The sequence below is a fragment of the Panthera leo genome, chromosome C2 (assembly GCF_018350215.1).
Source record: "Panthera leo isolate Ple1 chromosome C2, P.leo_Ple1_pat1.1, whole genome shotgun sequence".
Classification (NCBI taxonomy): Eukaryota; Metazoa; Chordata; class Mammalia; order Carnivora; family Felidae; genus Panthera; species Panthera leo.
In genome coordinates, this window is record NC_056687.1 from 147,769,183 (window position 1) to 147,792,621 (window position 23,439).

The window sequence follows — 23,439 nt, forward strand, 5'->3', positions numbered from 1 at the left end:
CAAACTGGTACAGCCACTGTAGAAAACAGTATGGAGGTTCCTCAAAAGCTTAAGATGGAACTACCCTACCGTCCAGTAATCACACTATGGGGTATTTACCCCAAAATGCAAAAACACTAATTCAAAGGGATACATGCACCCTTAGGTTTATTGCAGCATTATTTACAATAGCCAAATTATGGAGGTGGCTCAAGTGACCATCGATAGATGAATGGATAAAGATGTGGTGTGTATGTATATAATTCAGCCATAAAAAGGAATGAAATCTTGCCATTTGCAACAACATGGATGGAGGCTGGAGTATAATGCTAAGTGAAAAACGTCATAGAAAGACAAATACTGTATGATTTCATTCACATGTGGAATTTAAGAAAACAAATGAGCAAAGAAAAAAAACAGAGAGACAAACCAAGAAACAGACTCTTAACCACAGAGAACAAATGGTTCTGATGGTTACCAGAAGGGAGGAGGTGGGGGATGGGTGAAATAGGTGATGGGAATAAAAGAGTACATGCATCATAACAAGCACTGAGAAATGTATAAAACTGCTGAATCAGTATATGGTACACCCGAAACTAATATAACATTGTTATGTTAATGATAGTGGAATTAAAACAAACAACTTAAAGCGTGCCTGGGTGGCTCAGCGGGTTAAGCATCTGACTCGATTTCGGCTCAGGTACATGTTGATCTCATGGTTCGTGGGATTGAGCCCCGTGTTGGGTTCTGCACTGACAGCACAGAGCCCGCTTGGGATTCTCTTTGCCCCTCCCCCGCTTGCACACCCTCTCTCACTCTCTCTCAAAATAAATTAACATTTAAAAAAATAAAAAAATAAAGGACTTAATAGAAATATTAACAGCAATAAATTATGTGATTTAAACTTGACAAAAGTTTAAAAACTTTAAAACTAGGCTGGCTACTATTTGATGTTTTGGTGAAGATTTTTTAATATCATAAATCTATTTAAATACTACCTATTACCATCTCATGGACTTAGTTATTTTTTTTTTAATTTTTTTAACGTTTATTTACTTTTGAGAGATGGAGAGAGAAACAGAGTGTGAGCTGGAGAGGGGCAGGGAGAGAGAAGGAGACACAGAATCCAAAGCAGGCCTCAGGCTCAGCTGTCAGCACAGAGCCCGACGCGGGGCTCAAACTCATGGACCGCGAAATCATGGCCCGAGCCAAAGTCGGACGCTTAACCGACAGAGCCACCCCGGTGCCCCGTGAACTTGTCTCGTTATTAGCAGTATCATGTTAATAGTACTCATAAATGTGAGTTTCTTAGATCTAAGGACTTATTCCTGGAGAACATTCACGAGTTCTTTGAAAATTTAAAAATTGTTTTCATGTTAAACTTAAAAAAACTATGTAAGTCTTGGATCTTCTGAATGACCATCTTTATAACTAAGTGTTGCCACAGACTGCAGTAGTCACTTCTGCATAGGTGTTTATAATCCTACTGGTGACAAGCTGAGGCCAAGTAATGCAGACAGAACAGAGACAAGACACACAGACCTGTCAAACTTACAGTACCCTAGAGTAGAGAGTACTATATTCAACTGAACTGGCAAGACTGGTTCTTTTTATGAACTATTTTCCAACACTTCATAGCAAAAACTGTCACCTTAAAAAGGCAATGAAGAACTCGTCATTAAATGAGTACTTCTTTTTCAGCACTATTTTTGCAGTACTATTAAAATGGTCCGTCAAAATAACAGACTGGATTGAAAATAGTAATATCTATGATAATGCCAATGATTATACCCATGATGACCCATCATGCTTAAATGGAAATAATAAAGTTAACCAGTAAAAAAGAGAATATATAAATACTTCTACTATTAAACCCAACACTGGCATTTAATTTCTGCAGAAAATTTGTTATACTGATTGCTAATTTGAATTTTTTCAATTCATTTCACTGGACTAATCATTCTCAAAAATGTACCAGACTCACCGGGGGCTTATTAAACACACATTGCTGGGCTTCCCCTCCTGGGTTTCTGATTCAGTAAGTTTGGGGTGGGGTCCAACAATCTGCATTTCTAACGAGCAACCAGTGCTGCTGATGCTGCTAGTGTGGGGACCACACTCTGAGGAACCACTCCATTAGACATTTACTACATTAAGCACCAGGAGTACAAAGATCCTTATGTCAAAGTCACTGTCCTCTAGGAGGCTGACAAACTGGAGAGGGAAAACAAATAGATGATTTCAAGATACTATCATTAGGTCTATACTGGAGATACGCAACAACCAGGAGGCCAGCCCTCAGGGAATATCCTCGTCTTGCCTGGAAGTCAGAAAGGACTTTGTAGAGGTGGCAGGTAACACTATAGCCAAGTCTTGTAGTATTAATGAGCCATGGACAGCTAATCATCCCAGGAAGTAAGGAAAGCATATACAGAGGCCTGGAGGCAAAGAAGTGTTTGTCCTTCTACAAAGGACAGATAATTTGAAGAATGTTAGGATGTGAGGGGAACAGAAGCCAGAAAGTGAGAACAAGTACAGAATGCCAGATCATGAAGGGCATCTTATGCCAGGCTGAGAAGGGCACACTTTATCCTGAAGATAACAGGGGGCCACTGGCAGTATTTAAGTATTTTAGAAAGACCTCTATGGCGACAGTATGGGAGACTGGTAAGTTTAGGAGTTAGGAGACTAGGTAACTCGGTATTACTGGAGTCCTAGCAAGAAATGAGGTAGGCCTGAACTAAGGTTAATAGCGGTGGGGACAGCTGTACTCAAGGCAGACTTGGTTGGGAGCTGGCAGAGAGAGGAGGAGGAAGACACAGAAGTCAGAGAAGGCTCTCTCTCGTCACTGCTTCAGGAACATCGCCCTCTGCTACTCTACCACTTAACCTCTGAGGTGGCTGGTCCTGAGTCTTCCTTGCAGGCTGCTCTTCCATCCCTACCCAACGTCTGTACAATCCAGGGTTCCTTCCTCAGCCTTCTACTCTTCTCCCTCTGAATGTAATTCCAGGAGAAGCTCTGACGACGACTTCTGTACTTCCTATAATCTGGTGACCCATGGATTTCTTTCCAGCCTTAGCCTCTCCTGAACTGCTAACTGGTCATCAATACTTGGATGTCCCCTAATACCAGATATTTCATTTGCAAAGATCTTCTCCCATTTGATAGACTGCCTTTTAGTTTTGATGATTTCCTTCACTGTGTAGAAGCTTTTTATTTTGACATTTATTTTTGCTTTTACTTTCCTTGTCTCAGGAGACATATCTAGAAAAATGCTGCTACAGACGCTGTTGAAGAAATTACTGCCTGTGCTCTCTTCTAGGAATTTTATGGTTTCAGGTCTCACATTTAGGGCTCTAATCCACTCTGAGTTTATTTCTGCATATGGTGTAAGAAGGTGGTCCAGTTTGCAGATAGCTGTCCGGTTTTCCCAATACCAGTTGTTGAAGAGACTGTCATTTTCCCCTTGTATATTTTTCCCTCCTTTCTTGAAGATTGACCAGATAATTGTGGGCTTATCTCTGGGTTTTCTATTCTATTCCATTGATCTATGTGTCTATTTTGGTGCCAGTATCATATTGTTTTGATTACTACAGCCTCGTAATATAAGTTGAAGTCTGGAACTGTGACACCTCCAGTTTTGGTTTTCTTTTTCATGACCACTTTGGCTATTTGAGGTCTTTTGTGGTTCCATATAAATTTTAGGACCGATGTTCTAGTTCTGTGAAAATGCTGTTGATATTACAAAGATGTAGTCTTGTGCTACTGTTATACACATCTTCTAATCACATTATTTGTTAGGGTTTTTTTCTTTTTCTCCCTTTTTAGATCTTTAAGCATTTAACCCCTGGCCTCTGCCTGGTTGTCTTCTCACTATATAAACATGCTACTCAAAAGTGAACATTCACTAAATTCTTAGCACACTCCAATCCGTTCCCCATCCTGCGGCTTGAGTGATCTTCCTGAAACAATTTCCTCATGCCACTTCTGCCTCTTAGGACCCTTCAGGGTATTCTAGTTAATAACATACGAAAGCTCAAATATTTAGAGTGAAGTAAACTAATATCAGGAACTTACTTTGTAATGCATAAAAAAGGGTGGAGCAGTGAAACATTTAAGTGATAAAGCAAATACAGTTAAATGTTAACGGTAGAATCTAGGTTTGGGTATATGACTATTCACTTCAAAATTCCTCCAACACGCTTGGAATTTCCATAGGATGTCAGAAAAAACCCTCAGGGTCCTCCTGCTGCCCTTAAAAAAATTTTTTTTTTGATGTTTATTTTTAAGAGAGAGAGAGAGCGCGCGCGACAGTGGGGGGAGGTGCAGAGAGAGGGGGAGAATCCAAAGCAGACTGCAGGCTCTGAGCTGTCAGCACAGAGCCCGATGCTGGGCTCGAACTCACAGACTGAGAAATCGTGACCTGAGCCGGTCAGACACTTAACCAACTAAGCCACCCTGGTGCCCCTTCCTGCTGCCCTTGCAATAAAGCCCAATATTCCTTACAAAAGCCACTTAATCCTTCTGCCCCTCGCTATATCCCATTTCCCACAACCCACATGCTAGTCTCCAGGTCCTGCAGAGCCAGACAGGGTGCAGTCTCCCAACTCTGAGTCTTCACACGTGCTGTCACTTCTTTCTGGAATATTCTTCCCTTTCCCTCACATCTGGGAGAACCCCAGCTTATCCTTCCGGTCTCCATTTAGTTTCCTCTAGGAAGCTTTCTTTGCCTCCACGAGTCTGGTTAAGCACTCTTCCTCATACTCGCAAAAACACACTGCACACTTAAAGACACTTCAGTGTAATGTGTCAGCTCATTTATGGGTTTCCTTCAGGGGAATGTCAGTCTGCCAAGTCTGTCCCCTTCATTCAACAAATATTCTTTGAGCAAGTTCTCTTAACAGTAAGCAGGATATAAAGTCCTTGCATTTAAGATACTTAATTATCCTATTCTTTTTTTTTAAAGTTTTTAAAAATAAATTTTGAGAGACAGAGAGCGAGAGCATGAGGCGGGTAGGGGCAGAGAGAGAAAGAGAGAATCCCAAGCAGGCTCTGTGCTGACACAGGGCTTGATCTCATGAACTGAGCTGAAATCAAGAGTCCAACGCTTGCTTAACTGACTGAGCTACCCAGGCACCCCGAAATTATCCCATTCTTAACAGGCACTGTCCCTGCTTGTTCAACAAAAACAAAAACCATGTTGTCTTAGTCTCTTTGGGCTGTTATAACAAAAATACCATAGGCTAGGTACCTTTTAAACAACACAATTTATTTCTTACGGTTCTGGAGGGTAGGAAGTTCAAGATCAAGGCACTGGCAGATCTAGTGTCTAGTGAGGGCTTATTTCTCGGTTCGTAAACAGCTGTCTCCCGTGTCCTCACACATCAGAAGAGGTAAGAGAGCATTCTGGTGTCTCTTTTATGAGGGCTCCATTCATGAGGCCTCTGCCCTCATAACCTAATCATCTATAAAAGACCATACCATACCTCCTAATGCCATCGCCCTGTGGGGTACAATTTCAACCTATTCATTTGAGAGGTACACATTCACTGTGTAGCACGCACCATATAGTCAGAAGATCCTTTACCAATATTCATTATCTCTTAATCACGGCTATAGTCTCTATTTTCATAACTATACCCCATCTATAATAGCTTGTCCTGGGCCTTTACCCACAATCTATTACAATAATTTATTCACTCGTATCTATAAAACTCAAGTGGTTACCTCTCAACAATAACACATCAATTAATTGTGTAAGCTCATAATACATATCTCCTTCACTAAACTTAGAAAAGCTTTCTAGTCATTGGAGCCGGCAGTATTCAGCTGCCTTGGTCCAGCCAAGATGAACGATGTTTGACACTACTAAAAAGTCCATCATGAACCCTTTCTCTTTATTCTATTATGCAATTAGAAGGATTAAAACATATTAAAATTCAGGATACCTCTATCTGGCATTGACAGACATCTAAAAACCATCTTTACTGGCCAAACCATTCAAGAAACAAAAGTCACTGAATGCCAAGTTATTTTTGGAAAACAAAACAGTAACCTAATAGTTTGAAGAGTGAAATAAAAGAAAAATAACTATCTACATACTTAACTCCAAGCAATTAATATACCTTTAAAGTGGCAATTAGGGCAATGGGGACTATGTGGCTTTAAACCTAAAGCAATCTACAGATTCAATGCAATCCCTATCAAAATTCCAGTGGCATTTTTCACAAAAATAGAACAAACAATCCTAAAATTTGTCTGGAACCACAAAAGACCCTGGGTAAGCCAAAGGAATCTTGAGAAAGAAGAACAAAGCTGAAGGCATCATGCTCCCTGACTCTGAACTCTATTACAAGCTACAGTCATTAAAACAGTTAAGGTATTGGCGTAAAAACAGATATATCAATGGAACAGAATAGAGAAACCAGAAATAAACCCAAGTGTATATAGTCAATTAACACATGACAAAGGAGCCAAGAATATACAATAGGTAAGAGGTAGTCTCCTCAATAAATGATGTTGGGAAAAACTGGACAGCCGTATGCAGAAGAATGAAACTGGACCACTATCTTATACCAAATACAGACATTAACTCAAAATGGGTTAGACCTGAACATAAGACCCGAAACCATAAAGCTCCTAGAAGTTAACACAGGCAGTAAGCTCCTTGATACTGGTCTTGGCAATTATTTTTTTTTAATTTTTTTCTTATGTTTTATATATGAGAGAGAGGCAGAGAGTGAGTAGGGGAGGGACAGAGAGACAGAGACAGAATTAGAAGCAGGCTCCAGGCTCTGAGCTGTCAGCACAGAGCCCGACGTGGGGCTCGAACTCACAAACCGTGAGACTGTGACCTAAACTGAAGTCAGACACTTAACTGACACTTAACAAGCCACCCAGGTGCCGCAGCAATTATTATTTTTTTTAATCTGACTCTAAAAGCAAAAGCAACAAAAGCAAAATAAACAAGTGGGACTACATCAAACTAAAAGGTTTTTACACAACAAAGGAAACCATCAACAAAATAAAAAGGCAACCAAATGAATGGGAGAAAATATTTCCAACGCCTATATCTCATAAGGGGTTAACATGCAAAATGTATAAAGAATGCATACAATTCAATTAGCAAAAAAACAAACAATATAGTTAACAAATGGGCAGAAAACATGAACAGACATTTCTCCAAAGAAGACCCAAAAGGCACATGTAAAGATGTTCAACATCACTAGTATTCAAAAAAAATGCAAACCAAAACCACAATGGGATATCACTTCACAACTGTTAGAATGGCTAGTATCAAAAAGATAAGAAAAAACAAATGTTGGCAAGGATGTGGAGAAAAGGGAACCCCTGTGCCCTGTTGGTGGGAGTATAAATTGGTACAGTCATTGTGGAAAATAGTATGAGGTTCCTCAAAAAATTAAAAATTTTGGTATTTTGACCATATGATCCAGCAGCTCCACTCTTGGAAATTTATCCAAAGAAAATGGAAACACTAACTTGAAAAGATACATGTACCCTTATGTTCACTGCAGCATTATTTATAACAGCCAAGATAAGAGAACAACCTAAGTATCCACTGATGGATGAATGGATAAAAGAAGATGTGAGATACACACACACAATATTATTCAGCCACAAGAAAGAATGAAATTCTGCCATTTGTGACAACATAGATGGACCTTGAGGGCATTATGCTAAGTGAAATAATTCAGATAAAGAAAGACAAATGCAGTATAATCTCTCTTATACGTGGAATCTAAAAAAAAACCCCAAACTCCTCAAGCTCATAGATACAGAGAACAGATTGGTGGTTGTGGGATGGGGCGGGGGTGGGGGTGGGGCTATGGATGGAGGGCATCAAAAAGTGAATTTAAAAAAAACAAGCATTCAGGGGCGCCTGGGTGGCTCAGTTGATTAAGCATCCGACTCTTGGTTTCAGCTCAGGTCACGATCTCATAGTTCCTGAGTTTGAGACTCAGGTTCTGAGCTGACAGTGCAGAACCTGCTTGAGATCTCTCTCTCCCTCTCTGCTCTGCCCCACTCTCTGTCTCTGTCTCTCTCAAAATAAATAAACTTAAAAAAAAAAAAGTACTCAATGCTAAATACATAAATAAAAAGAGCAAAGACAAAAAAAAAAAACCTCCCCAGAAATATAGGAATTTTCGGGTGACTTTTTTGACACTAAAAGGGCATTACAGTACATAAATCAATGACACAAACTACTCAAATCACATAAACACTTCTGAGAATCACTTAGACTGAAAGCTTAAAATTCTAAGCCATGGAGAGCATGGAGAAAACTAAACAAATAAAATAAAAATTCTCTCTAATGACCAAACCATTGAGGAAACAAAAGTCACTAAATTCCAAGTTATTTTTGAAAAAACACAGAGTCTAATGGTTTGAGCAGTAAAATAAAAGAAAAATAACTACATATGTCCTTCATTCTATGCAATTAATATATCTTTAAGGTGGCAAGTAGGGCAATGGGGCCTGTGTGACTTCAAAAAATGTTGAAAGAATTCATCTACCTGTCATGAATAAACTGTTAAGAAAGCTTTATCTTCAGTTCCTCCGCCTTCAGCTGGCAGTGAAACAGACATACTAGCTTTAAGTGTGCCAGCCAAACAGTTAATGATCTGTAAACATACACTTACACAAGTACTGAGAGTTCCTGTTTAAATAGACTAAGATGAAAGTCCTTCTATAAAGAGCCCTTTAGCGATGATGTTAAAGTTATTCTCTAAATATTTCATCTAAGTTTGCGGTTTATATTAGATTTTCTTAAAGAGGACATATTTGAAAGATGTTTTTTAAAGCAAACAGAACTATTTAATTAGATCTAATTATATTCTAATAGAGCTATTTTCATGTCCTCATCCAGGTGCTGGGAAGCTTTTTATGTAAAGAACTAGATAGCAAATATTTTAATTTTTTTTTAAGGTTTATTCATTTTTCAGAGACAGAGCGTGAGCAGGGAAGGGGCAGAGAGAGAGGGAGACACAGAATCCGAAGCAGGCTCCAGGCTCCGAGCGGTCAGCACAGAGCCTGACGCGGGGCTCAAACTCGATCATGACCGGAGCCGAAGTCGGACACTCCACTGACTGAGCCACCCAGGCGCCCCTAGATAGCAAACATTTTAGGCTTTGCAGTTCACATAAGGTCTCTATCACATATTCATCTTTGTTTTTTCCCCCCTCCATCTCTTTAAAAATATAAACTATTCTTGGTTTGTGGCTATACAGAAATAGCCTATGGGCCAAACCCTGTCCTAGTGGATGAACCAAAGGAAGAAAGATCTGTTGATTTGATTACAGTGAAATTCCCCACAGCAAATAAGCCTGTATTGCACATTATCTGTCTGAGAACTGTTCAAAAAAGTCACTCTGTGAGCCCTTGGATTTGTAAGATCCAAGCACTAAAAGAACCCAGTTTTACTTTTTAATTTTTTTAAGATTTTATTTTTAAGTTTACTTACTTTGAGAAAGAGCACGTGCAAGTGGGCGTGGAGCAGAGAGAGGGAGAGAATCCCACACAGGCTCCTTGCCTGTGCAGAGCCCGACGCCCCACGCGGGGCTTGATCTCACAAACTGTGAGATCATGACCTGAGCCAAACATCAAGAGTCAGATGCTTAAAAGACTGAAACACCCAGGCACCCCTTAAAATTTTATTTTTAAGTAATCTCTACACACAACGTGGGGCTCAAACCTACAATCCCAAGATCAAGAGTAGCATGCTCTTTCAATTGAGCCAGCCAGGTGCCCCAAAAGAACTTCAGTTTTAGCATAAAGCAATAATGGCCATCAATTCTTACTTCTTTTCAGCTCAAATTAGAAAACCAAATTGATTATAAAAGAAAATCTCCATAAACTCCACCAAAACATATAGGGGTAAAGGTGTGCTTGTAATACTGTTCTATCTCCCCAACAGATCTCTAATTCAACACCAGATGTAACATCCATAAATTTTATAATGACAATTTGATTAACAGACTTAGAAATGGGATGAGTCAGAAGATGTGATTTCTAACTGTAACAATACCATAACTAGTTGTGTAAACCTGGACAAGTCAAGTATTTCCATTTGCTCCCATCTTCTAAATAGACGAGGGTAAAACCAGACAAAATTTATGGTGATGGATTTAAAGTTCTGTAACTATTATCCTTCATTACTTCTTGGTTAGTGATACACCAGAAATAAAGTTCTTTTAGAAGACATCAACAGTGTATTAAAAGATACCATAAAAACATGAATCACACGAAAATGAGCTATCAAAGCTAAACACTTACGTACTCACAACACGTTAGTAATAGCCATCTTGAACACTTCCAGTGTTTGCCACTGTTTGAAGTGTTTTTACAAACATCATCTCATATAATCCACATGGTAATCCTAAAAGGTAAATAGCATAATTTGAAAGATCAAGCAGTGTGTTAAAGAAGGGGCAGAATTAGAATCCAGCAATGCTCCTGAACACTACAGACATTGCCATTGTTCCTGGAGCAGCGTCTAGTCGTCTCCACTCAAGATAAGCAGGAATGCCAAAAGGCAAAATAAGCGGTACTCTGCCTCCCTTTCCTCCCAGTCTCCTCTCCTGCTGGCATGGAAGGCTGACACACTGTGCCTGCTCTTCTTGCTTTGCACAAGTTTATGTGCCCGATACCTGCTTTCTACACAGAGCTTTGTTGCACGTCTCCACACCTACATTGGATCCACCATGGTCTACAGCATCATGATAATCAGAACAGAAGGAAATCTAGCCTGCCGTGTTCCTTCTTTGTCCAGGTGAGATATCAACATTGTGAAGTTAACCTTTTTTTTAATTTGGCCTTGCATGATGTAAAGTAAATCATCTTATTTTGTCTGAAAGCTCTGGTGACAAGAGCCATAAGGGGTCTTCACCGAACTACTCTTGGACTCCTACCTTCTGCATGGCCTTCAGAGGTTACCTGGATGACCCTTGCCAGCTGAGGCAAGGGAGGAGATGCTGTTAATCAGCTGTAGCATCTGAACCAGTGGTTGTAAGTAAACATTTATGCATGGCTGTTCAGGACTACATCCCTCTAACATAATATCAAGGAGTACATGCGTAGTGGAAAGTTAGACAAGCCCAAAGTTGAATCCTAGCTCAGCTGTGTAACCTGGGGCTTAAAACCCTCTTCTGTAAAAAAGTAAGCATGATACATAATAAAGCAAAACACCCAAGTAACAGGCATAACACACGATGTTCCCATCCCATCTGTTGGCCAAAGTCCTACTTTTGAGTATCAGCATTCAGTAATTCACATTAAAAAGTGGAATTTGGGGTGCCTGGGTAGCTCAGTTGGTTAAGCATCCGACTCTTGATTTCGCTCAGGTTCTCATGATCTCACAGTTTGTGAGTTTGAGCCCCACATTGGGCTTCGTGCTGACAGTATAAAGCCTGGAGCCTACTTGGAGTTCTGTCTCCCTCTCTGTCTGCCCCGCCCCTGCCCCTGCTCGCTCGTCTGTGCTCTCTCTCTCTCTCACAAATAAACATTAAAAAAATTTTTTTTTGATAGACTTTATCCTTTATTATTTCTCTCACTTTCACACTGACTAGACATGAACTGAAAACCACTGAGCTTAATTCAATAAACATTTACAACAGCCAATAAATGCTAATACCAATGGTTATTAACAGTTCCTATGCTCCAGGTCAAAGTCACACTGAAGTAATAGTTTTTAATCAACAAATATGCTATACATTCTACAGTTAAACTGCTGTTAAATTAAGATGCCAATTTTTAACCTATCTACCAAATAAGATTAAAATGAATAATCCTTAGTGTTAGCAATGGTGCCAGACAAATAAGAACTCTCTTATACTGATGGTAAGAATGTCAAATGGTACAACTTTCCTAAAAGAGTCGTTAAAAAAAAATAAAAATAGAAAAAGACTGTTTGGCAATATAAAGAAAGACTCAAAAGATAAATACTTTTGACCTAGCCATTCCACTTACAGGAATTTATCCCAAAGATAATATTGGGCAAGCAGAAAATTAGATGTAACAATAATAATCTCTCATAAATTATAATTATGGCATAGCTAAATATATTATTCAGTCACTAAAAGGGAGAAACCAAGTCTATTGTCATAAAATACATAAATTAAAAAATCTGATTTTTCAAAACAGTATGTAGGATATGAGCCTATTTGTTTAAAAAACAAATATAAAGGGGCGCCTGGGTGGCTCAGTTGGTTAAGTGTCTGACTCTTGGTCTCAGGTCAGGTCCTGAGCTCAGGGTTGTGAGTTCAAGCCCTGCGATGGGTTCTATGCTGGGCGGGGAGCGTACTTAAAAAAACAAAAAACCCCACAAATACACACACATATAGAAAAAATGAACACGGTATCTTCAGGTGGTAGGATCATGTGTTATTTTCTTACCTTCATAATTTTTTTCTCTCACTGGGACAAGAAACATGTATTACTTTATAATTTAAAATAGTGACTTCCAGGAGTGCCTGGGTGGCTTGGTCAGTTGAGCATCCAACTCTTGATTTCAGTGCAGGTCACGATCCCAGGGTCATGAGATTGAGACCCAAGATTCTCTGTCTCTGTCTCTCTCTCTCCCCGTCTCTCAGTTCCTCTCCCTGCTAGTGCTCTCTCAAATAAATAAAATAGTGACTTCCAATTTTGAGAAGAAAATGCTTTAAGACATAATTTCTTTTAGTTCTTTTTATTTATTTTTAAATGTTTATTTATTTGGGAGAGAGAGTGCACAGGAGGGACAGAAAGAGAGAATCTCAAGCAGACTCCACACTCAGCAAAGAGCCCAATGTGGGGCTTGATCCCATAAACCTGAGATCACCTGAGCGGAAATCAAGAATCAGACACAGGCTCCTGGGTGGCTCAGTTGGTTAAGCGTCTGACTCTTGATATTGGCTCAGGTCATGATCTCACGGTTCCTGAGTTCGAGCTCCACACCGGGTTCCTCATTGACAGTGCAGAGCCTCCTTGGGATTCTCTCTCTCCCTCTCTCACCCCCCTCTCCTGGCGCGCTCTCTCTCTCTCAAAAATGAATAAACATTAAAAAAAAAAAAAAGTCAGACACTTAACTGACTGGGCCACCCAGGCACCCCTCTTTTAGTTCTTTTTTTTTTTTTTTTTTTTTTTTTATTTTTGGGACAGAGAGAGACAGAGCATGAACGGGGGAGGGGCAGAGAGAGAGGGAGACACAGAATCGGAAACAGGCTCCAGGCTCCGAGCCATCGGCCCAGAGCCTGACGCGGGGCTCGAACTCACGGACCGCGAGATCGTGACCTGGCTGAAGTCGGACGCTTAACCGACTGCGCCACCCAGGCGCCCCTCTTTTAGTTCTTTTAATCCAAGTATAAAAAAAACCTCAGTTAACAGATCAGAAGGTTATGATTTATCCACAATCCCACAGCTTCAAATGGTAGAAGGGGCTGCTCTACCTGGTGCCTCTAGGTGAGGTTCCATCAACTTGAGCTGTCTTGGCCTATTCCACTAGGTTTTGGCTACTGTAACATGCTTCCTTAGTCTGTAGCCCCCAGTGTTCTTCCCGCCCCACCCCCCCCCGTTTCTTAGCAAAATTTTATTCAGATATCAGCTTTCCTGCAAAATCTTAAGCAACCTATTTAGTAATTATTTCATACTGACATATTTTATTTCACTTTGAGTCTTTACCCACAGAAGTTTATAAGCTCCTAGAGGGCAGGGATGGAGTCCTGTTTATGTATTTTCCACAAATAATTCAGCAAAGCATTTTATACGTAGCACATTCTAATAATGTTTGACAAACAAATGAAAGAAGACATAATCTGTTTTTACCCCTGATTTTTTAAGTAAAATAAAGCCTCAAAAGATCAGACCATGGTCACTCACTTACTGGTCCTTTCTTTTTCCTAACTCAAGCTGTACCCCCTTATTCACCTGTGCTCAAGCTCTCTCTCAGCGCTGGAAGAGATACATGAACTCCTCTTAACACCTCTTACACCTATGTTCAGACTATGCATCTAGCTGGAATAACAATGATACGTAAATAAAAGCTGTTCATCATTCATTCAACATTTATTTACTGAGCCCCTATCACGCACCAAACATCATATTCCATCAGCCAGAAACCTCTATTAACTGGCATCTGTGCTTACTGACAAAACTGATGCCCATAATACCCTAAAGCAGGAGTCTACAAACCTCAGCACACAGGCAAAATCTGGTCTGCTGCCTGTTTTTGAAAATAAAGTTTTGTTAACCACTGCCACACCCATTCATCTATTTATGAATTACTTATGGCTGTTTTGGGGCTATAAGGGCAGAATTGAATAGTTACAACAGAGACCATATAGCTCACAAAGCCTAAATTATTTAGTATCTGGCCCTTTACATAATAGGTTGCTGACTCTGACTACTGTAAAATATCAATATGCCACCGGAGTCTCAAAACACTCTATATTTGGCATATTTTTAATAGTGGTAACACATAACATGCAGTAAATAATTTTGTTAATTCTTGAAAAATTACTAATCCGGGGCACCTGGGTGGCTCAGTCGGTTGAGCGTCCGGCTTCGGCTCAGGTCATGATCTCACAGTCTGTGAGTTCGAGCCCCGTGTCGGGCTCTGTGCTGACAGCTCAGAGCCTGGAGCCTGCTTCCGATTCTGTGTCCCCCTCTCTCTCTGCCCCTCCCCAACTCATGCTCTGTCTCTCTCTGTCTCAGAAATAAATAAACATTAAAAAAAAATTAAAAAAGAAAAAGAAAAATTACTAATCCAATATCATCCATATCAGTACCCAATACGTGGTAACATTCCACTCTTTGCATCATATTCCCATAACCAGTCATTCCTAAAAAGAGCATTAACATACTTCCAACTGATAAAAATCTGTGTTTTCTAGAAGTCCTGGAACTTTGATGATCTTTGATCCCAGCTCCTCACAAGTTAAGAGTTTCAGACTGAATAGTCTCATTATTTTCAAATTTAGTCCTCACACAGAAGTTACTTCTCTGAACAGATCTCTGGTTCCACCATGTATCTTGAGGTTTCCTACCAATAATTCAAGCATAATAGAAGCTATTTTATTCCTGAAAAGAATGACTGTTTCAAACATACTTCCTGAAGATGCTCAGCATTTTGTGGGGCTTTGTTGGCTGCACACAATCCTGGAATGGTGCCTTCAGGGAAAAATAGACTCTAGGCTTCTTCCCTGGGTGGAATCAAACAGCCACATTTACAAGGAAAAATAATTTTTTTTTTTTTTTAAGATTTTAAGCAATGTCCACACCCAACGTGGGACTCAAACTTACAAACAGGAGATCAAGAGTCACATGCTCTACAGACTGAGTCAGCCAAGCGCCCCAATACTTTAAGCTCAACTGCAGTAGTCCTCAAAATATTTCTTTAAAAATATTTAATAACCTGGGGCACCTGGGTGGCATACTCATTAAGCACCTGGCTCTTGATCTTGGCTCAGGTCGTCATTTCACTGTTTGTGAGTGTGAGCCCTGAATCGGGCTTTACACTGATGGGGCAGAGCCTGCTTGGGATTCTGTATCTCTTTCTCTCTGCTCCTCCCCCATTTGTGCTCACTCTCTCTCTCTCTCTCATTCTCTTTCAAGATACATAAATAAAAATAAACTTAAAAATATTTAATAACCCACAGCTTTGGAATTAAAAAAAATTATAGAATGTGGTATCAGACAAGATTTCAGAGGTCACTAAATCCAAATATATTAATTTATAGATGAAACAGATGAGGCTTACCTGATTTACCCAAGGGCCAACTAGTTTTCATTAATTTATGTTGGCCTCAAATCATAAAGTTACACTGATGTTCTATTTATAAGCCAGGCACTGGGCCGGGGGGCCAAGATTACAAATGTATCTTAGTAAAATGATGAATTCATTTAATCTAAATCAATGAGATTTTTTTTTGCAGTGAAACACATGCATCAGAGAATCACATAAAATTCTTTTATATAAACTGTTTAACGTCCTACTTTTCCTACAAAGAAAGCTCTCCTTTCTTTTAGGGAGACAGTCCAATGTATAGGCTAAGAATACTGGCTCTGGAGGAGCCTGGGTGGCTCAGTCGGTTAAGCATCCGACTCTGGCTCAGGTCATGATCTCACAGCTTGTGAGTTCAAGCCCTGCATTGTGCGCACTGACAGCTCAGAGCCTGGAGCCTGCTTCAGATTCTGCGGCTCAATCTCTCTTTGCCCCTCCCCAGCTCATACTATTTTTCTCTCAAAAATAAAAACATTTAAAAAAAAAAGGGGGGGGAGGTACCTGAGTGGCTCAGTCAGTTGAGTGTCCGACTTCAGCTCAGGTCATGATCTCATGGCTTGTGAGTTCGAACCCCATGTCAGGTTCTGTGCTGATAGCTCAGAGCCTGGAGCCTGCTTCAGATTTTGTATCTCCCTCTCTCTCTGCCCCACCCCTCAAAAATAAATAAACATTAAAAAAAGAAAAAGAAAGAAAAAGAATACTGATTCTGGAGGTAGGCTACACAATTTAGATTCTTGATGTTGGCTCTGGCTGTGTAACCTTAGGGCAATTTACTTTACAGCTCTGTTTTGCTTCTTGATCTTTAAGGGGATAATCAAATTCTGGAAACAATCTTTACATAGCTGGTACATATAAGTGCTCTATAATGTTAGGTACTATTATTTTCCTTAGGGAGTTTTCTTAACAAAACATAGGAAAGTAACCAAGATATGGAGTAAGTGCCCTTTAAAAAGCAGCTATTAAAATATAATTGCAATCACTGTAGTAAAAGTTGATTAAATATAAAGGGTAAAGAGGAAAAAATAGTTTTTCAAAGGACAATTTATAAGTTAAATCCTACTTAAAGTACATGCACTAGAAGTTCTGCCTTTACTATTAAAAACTTCACTGAAGCTCATTCTCAAAATCTTTCAAGAAAGAAAATGGTTAAACACTAATGTCACAGTGTTTCTGGGTTTCACTAAGGGTCTGGCTTCAGTAGATTAAATGACCCCTTAAACACAAGTGTCATGGCCCAGTGGTGTCCCTCAAGAAGCTTCAGCCTAGAATCCAACAAATATATGGATTTTACTTTATAACAATTACTAGTGCTTTTACTCAAAGATAGCCTTTTTAAAAAGTTATGCAGGGGCGCCTGGGTGGCGCAGTCGGTTAAGCGTCCGACTTCAGCCAGGTCACGATCTCGCGGTCCGTGAGTTCGAGCCCCGCGTCAGGCTCTGGGCTGATGGCTCGGAGCCTGGAGCCTGTTTCCGATTCTGTGTCTCCCTCTCTCTCTGCCCCTCCCCCGTTCATGCTCTGTCTCTCTCTGTCCCAAAAATAAATAAAAAACGTTGAAAAAAAAAATTAAAAAAGAAAAAAAAAAAGTTATGCAATAGGAAGAATATGTGGCACTCTCTCCCTTGCAAGGACTTATATCAAGTTGGGAAGCCATGCCAGAGTCACAGAACACAGGGTCTTAAAAGCTGTGTGACCTTGGAAAACTCACCTAACAGGTCTTTAAAACTCATTATCTCATCTACAAATTGGTGCTAACAACATCTACGTCTCAGATTTGGAGGTGGTGAAAGAAGGGGGCAACTGAGGAGATAAACTAAGATTTATTTATATGAAAATGCTTTGAGAATGGCTCATAGACATGTATACACTTCTGGTCCCAATCCTTTTCTCCCATAGGCAGGGGGAGGAGAAAGCATGTAGCAAGCTAAGGTAAACTGCAATTTGCATTGCGATAAATGAACCTTGATCATTGTTCCCATTTCAGGTTGTTTCTGGAATAGCAAAACCTTGCTACAGTCTCAGTTTTTGTTTTTGTGTTTTTTAAATACAGGATTCCAGAGATCGCCATAATTCATGAAAAACACTTGAGGGCCAAGCATCCTCCTGCCTAGCACCCTCAAACTCAGAACAAAGAAAACCACAATCCCTATTTATACATTTCTTCCCTCCACCAGCACAGACTGAATGCTGCCAAACATGTGATGGTAAAATATCTTTAAGAAATCTTTAGAGGTATTTTAAAAAGTTAATCCTATTTATGTAATCAGTATAAAAATTTGCTCTTCCAGAGCTGAAAAGGACTTTGATGAAAATTCCAATAGTACTCAAAGAAAAAATTTAAATTTCAAGCTTTTGTAACCTGATACTAGACAGAGCCTTACAAACTATTAAGCTCATAAGGAAGGAAATTTAATCTATTCTAAGTATGGAAGGATAGAAGTGTCTGGGGCCTCTAAGTACACTCGGTCGCATACACTGATCCAGTGTCAAAGGCAGGTTAAAAAGGGGGTTAAAAGAAAAGCATGGTGCAACCTCAGCACAAATTAGGAACATCAAAAATGAACAAAACTGTCAATTTTGTTTCACCACAAACAGAACCATCTAATAGTATCTAACACATACGAATAATTAGGGGGAACTTGCAAAATGAAAACAAAATGCAGGAATCTTATCCTCACAATGACAGTATTTGAAAAGAAGTCTTATTTAACTTAGAGTAATTAAAAATAATCCACTTCAATGAGGTCACAGCAAATCCATTTCAGTTTAGTAACTAAGAGTAATTTGTTTAAATTAGTAAACTTAAAACACTTTCGGGGATTTTTTTTTTTTTTTTTTTTTTGCTTTTGGAACCTAATCTATCTCTGCCCTATTAAATATCACTTACGTGGACACTAATTGAATATTTAAAAAAAGAATTCTGATAAAATATCTTCTAATTCAGTTGACAGAAATCCATCACAAAAGTCACTGTGCTGCTACCACTTTACAAGTATTATCTCATTCAGTCTTCCCCATAACCCTAAGAGGGAGGCATTATTATTTCTATAATATCCATTTTAAAGATGAAGAAACTGAAGTCTGTAGACATCAAGTAACTTGTTTAAGATTATAAGGCTGTGACTGAATCCAGGTTAATCTGCAGTAGGTACTTTCAATCACATTAAAAACAAAGTAAAAACTAATTTTTCAACTAGCTCCATGCAACTTTAAAGAACATCAAGAATCATATATTCAAGATTGGCAGTATTCATGAAAAATAATTTGTTTCTACCTACACATTTCTATTAAAAGCAGAACCTATCAAGTAGCAATTGACTTCTTTGTTTCCTTTCCTGTTTTAGATGTACATAAAACTAGTCTTGAGACACCAACACCAAAGTTTTAAAATTTAACCATCATTTTATAAGCCAAGACTCAATATCTCACATTTAAAGAATATGAAAGAAAGGTTTTCTGTAAATGACTCAGAAGCTAAGCCTGCAAAAATGTGAATCAGTGATTTATTCTCCCTCAATATCCTCTGTGCCCACCCTCAGAATCAGTAAAGAAACAAAATACATAACTTCCAGAGAGCAGAGGAAATACAGGAGAATTGAGACATTAGACCATTTCTCCTTATTACAATCATTTGGCTCGAAGGAACTGGAATAGTAAGGTGTTCTATCGCCTTTTACAAATATCAGAAGTATAAGTGACAATTAAAAAGGCATCTGCAATAAGCGTCCATTGTACCCGAAAAGCTGAATCAAATAAGAACATTTATCACGATTCCCAGGTCTCAATTTCTAGCTTCCCTGTCAATTATACAAAGAGCCAGCTATTAATTATTAATGGCATGCCATTTGCACTGGAGCTCTTGAAAAGAGCCTCCTGCTACTAATTTTTGTTATGAAAGAAAAACCGTCCTTCTTTTCTAGGGAAACCACAAGCCCCTACAATCCCTCAGATGCGATATCGCATTCTGTCCTTCCCACAGGACACTGTCAGGGCCACCTCCACATGAAGGGGAGGAGGAAGGGCTCAGGGGAGGGCGGTCCCCAAAGGTACCGGGGCCGGGGTCCCCGTTCCCCTGCTCCTCCAGCTGTCAGCGACCGGTCCGGCGGCGGGGCGGGGCGGGGCCAGGCCCGGGAGTTCGCACAAAGCGAGCGAACGGGCGGGCGGACCCTGACCCGGGCCGGGGTGGGGACCAGGCGGGGCGGAGCGAGGCGGGGGACACTTACCCAGCAGCAATACGTTCTTCCCTGCGGGGAGCTTGGAGCGCGAGCGGGTGGAGACCTCGCTGAGGATGCAGGACCTAGCGGGGAGCAAGGCGCACGCTGAGGCCGGGGGCTGGGACCCCACGGCGGGAGGGACGACCCGGCCTCGGCGCGCTTGAGTGGGGGCTGCCCGAGAACGCAGTGGCCTGGGCCCGGCGCCGAGCTTCGGCGGGCACGGGATCCCGAGGTATCCGCAGGGCCGGGAGTGCCAGCGGGGACCCGGGGAAGGGTGGGGTCGTTACCAAAGGTTCTGCCCGTCCTCGTCGTCGCCTGCTGCGGCGCCGCCGTTGCCCGATGTTAGCTCGTTAGCCAAGGGGCCGCCTGCGTAAGTGGAGGCTAATCCCGGCGGAGAGGAACCGAAGGAGCCGACTCGCCCCACAGCCGCCATCTTGGTCGGGAATCACACCACTCCCGGCAAAGCTGAATGAGCTAGGCGGCGGCGGCGGCGGCGGCGGCGGTGGCGGCGGCGGGAACCCGGATATGGAGCGTTCGGCACACGGGAGCGGGGCGGGGTCTGCGGAGGTGGAGCCGCGGGCCCTGCAGGGACTGACGGAGCGAGGGAGGACGCACTGCGCATGCGCTGCTGACTGGCGGGCGCGCGTAAGGAATGCGCGTGCGCGGGCGACCAGGCTGGCGGTTGCGCTGCAGCCCCAGTTCTGAACTCTGAGTAGTGAGGAGTCTCCCGCCCCCCACCCGCAGCCGTGGGCTGCAGCACAGCCGGTTGGGGTGTGTCAGGTGAGCAGTGCTCCCTCCCACTCTTCAGTCGGGTCTACAAACCCCGCAGCCGGCGTGGAATTCCTGCACTGTCATTGCTGTCCCCCCGCCCCCCCCAACCCCCGATTCAGACTGAACGGCGGTCACCCGCCTACACCGACACTAACCCCGTGCCAAGATGGGAACGGGCCGCCCCGCCGCAAAAGAGGCTTTGTGCAGCCCGTGTCCGGAGAGTTACTGCGGTCCCAGATTTCTGGGCTCTCTACTTTGCAATCTCACGTGGCGCCGTGTTCCTCCGTCTTGACCCCACATCTGGAGCAGATTCTCCCAGCCCCTGAGCAGCTGCGTGACAGAAAAAGTATTGACAGGGCTTGCTTTAATAATAATCTCGAAGTTTTTGTAGGAGATGCTCCGTGTGAGATTTGACAAGACCCAGTAGGTGAGTCATCCATATATCCAGTCAACAGACGTTTATTCAGCACTTACTATGGCAGGCACAGTTGGCACTGGGCATACGCAGATGGAAAAGAACCTAAAGTAGCCCTAAAATAACCCCCTCTCTATCATAACTTTACTGGCTGAATTTATTTGAATGTCTGAGCCCTGCCTCCAGAAGAGTTGGTGGTTTTAAGGCTCTGTCCTGGTACACCTTGTCAGAGCCTTTGCTTAAAATAGTCCAGCTCTTTGTACATTATTGCTGTCATATTTGAAGATCACTTGCTGATATGCAATCTGATCGTTGCTCTTAGGCTAGTGAAAAAATCCACAGCTAAAGACTGTATTTGTTCTACATTAACAGTACAGTTAGAAGCCTAGAAGGCTTTGGAGACAGGTTATCAGTAACCATAGGCCATTTCCTTAACCTCTCTGAGTCTCAGTTTCCTTATCTGTAAGATGGGGATAAAAGGACCTAGAAAATTTATGAAGATCAAACGGGATGATTCATGTAAAATGGCTTAGAACAGTGACTGACAAATCTTGAGTGCTTGATACATGTTTATTATTAATGACTAATGTTTTCCTTTACTGTTCAAACCATTCATATCTGACCAATCCCTAGAATTGATGGGCCTAGTGAACTCCGGCAGCTAAAACTCTTCATTTTTTGTTAGTTTGTATGGTTAGGAAAGGAACTAGAACCCAGTCTTGGGATCCTAGGCTTTCTATGGTAAGGGACAGAGGGAAGGACAGGGACTTCTGGGGGAAACTGGTTGTTAAAGTCACTGCTGTAAAGAAGAGCTGTATACTTCTCTTAGCCCTCTGAGAATTGATTCATTCTCTGTACTTTACTTCCTCAGTCATCTTTTCTTGTCAGAGCATTTTTCCCCCTCAATTTTGTTCATATACAGAGTTGTCAGTTCCATATCATATTTACTTAACCTGGGAAGTATCAAGTGTATAATAGTGTCAGGCTTCTAATGCCCCATGACGTCTAGATGCCCAGTTACCTACTTATATTGAGGTCAAAGTTGTATTTCTTGTGGTTTTATAATATCCCTATGCAGCATTTTCCCATTAAGATGGTTGACAAGGGTGGTCATTTATGAGTGCATACTATGTACCAGGCACACTATGTGTTATGGTTTGCAATCCTCATACATGGTAAAGAATCTGTGAAATTAAGTAATTTACCCCACAGGTTGGCGGTAGATAAACTGAGATTTTGACTTCCCACTGTACCAAGAGGTTAGGTCAAATTACATTAGGATAAATGTCCTGGCAACTTTAGACGCTGTCATGGTAAATAGCCTGTATAGAAATCTCTACATAACAAACATAGAGAACCTTTGTAATATAAGGAAGACTATAAAAGGAAAGAAGTCCCTTGGAATTTTTGTTACATGAATGGTATTTACAACTGAGCTACTTCCTGTACTATGATTACTTTTCTTTCTTGCCCAACTTTTTGTTACATGTAATATTTGGATTTTCATTTGCTTAAATTTCTATGCCCTTAACTATAATTCAGTTTCAAATTCTTGTCCCAGTTGTGTAAAACTTCTCATTAGGTATTCAAACAATTTCATCTTAAAGACATCTTTAAGAATATTCTGGACTGCTTCAATTTGAATTGATTATTCTATGTGCCTAATACACAGCAGTCATCTGGGGATCTTCTCCTGCCATTATTCTGGGGATTCCCTTTGCTGCATTCCTGTGTTCTCTTCTAATTTTATTAGAGAACTTCACTAGTTTTGTAAGAAAAGGTGTATGGGTACATTTTTGGAGACCTGTGTATCCAGCCAAGGTCTAGCCAGGGAAAAAATGGCATTACTAAGGCAGTGCTGAATGAAAGCTTAAAGAAGAACTATTTGCAAAGGTGTGAACAGTATCAAAATGGGGCTAGCAAGAGCAGGAAAATTTAAGCCTAAAGGGAAAAGAGGAAGGAATGTTGACTAGAATCCAGAAAGAGCTGCAGCTATAGGAAGGGATTGCTCAATGAGATCTATGACTTCAGTAAAGGAACACAGTGCTGAATTCTCTGTTTCTGCCCCCTGGTATCTTGCCAATGTCTCATGTTGGGCAAATCTAACCAGAAGGTGTAGGACAAGAGAATTCAAGTGTAGCAGTCCACGCAAGTCTAACTCCAAGAGCACAAAGAAGGGTAGAGAAGGGTAGACAGTGGATCTGGAGGGACAAATGGAAGATATCCAGCGCACCTTTTACGTTTGAAAATGCATTTAGTCTATACTCACTTTGTGATAGTTTGGCTGG

General features: G+C 41.1%; 1 protein-coding gene across 1 annotated transcript in view; it reads right to left on the reverse strand.

The window, feature by feature from the left end:
* Window positions 1-20,526, reverse strand: part of DYNC1LI1 (dynein cytoplasmic 1 light intermediate chain 1) — a 39,123-nt gene extending 18,597 nt beyond the window's left edge. The window contains exons 1-2 of the mRNA XM_042955021.1: window positions 20,253-20,526; window positions 19,975-20,048 (exon numbers count right to left, since the gene is read on the reverse strand). Coding sequence (XP_042810955.1) covers window positions 19,975-20,048; window positions 20,253-20,398 — 220 coding nt within the window. The 5' untranslated portion in view covers window positions 20,399-20,526. The remainder of the gene's footprint in view (window positions 1-19,974; window positions 20,049-20,252) is intronic.
* Window positions 20,527-23,439: the final 2,913 nt, after the last annotated feature.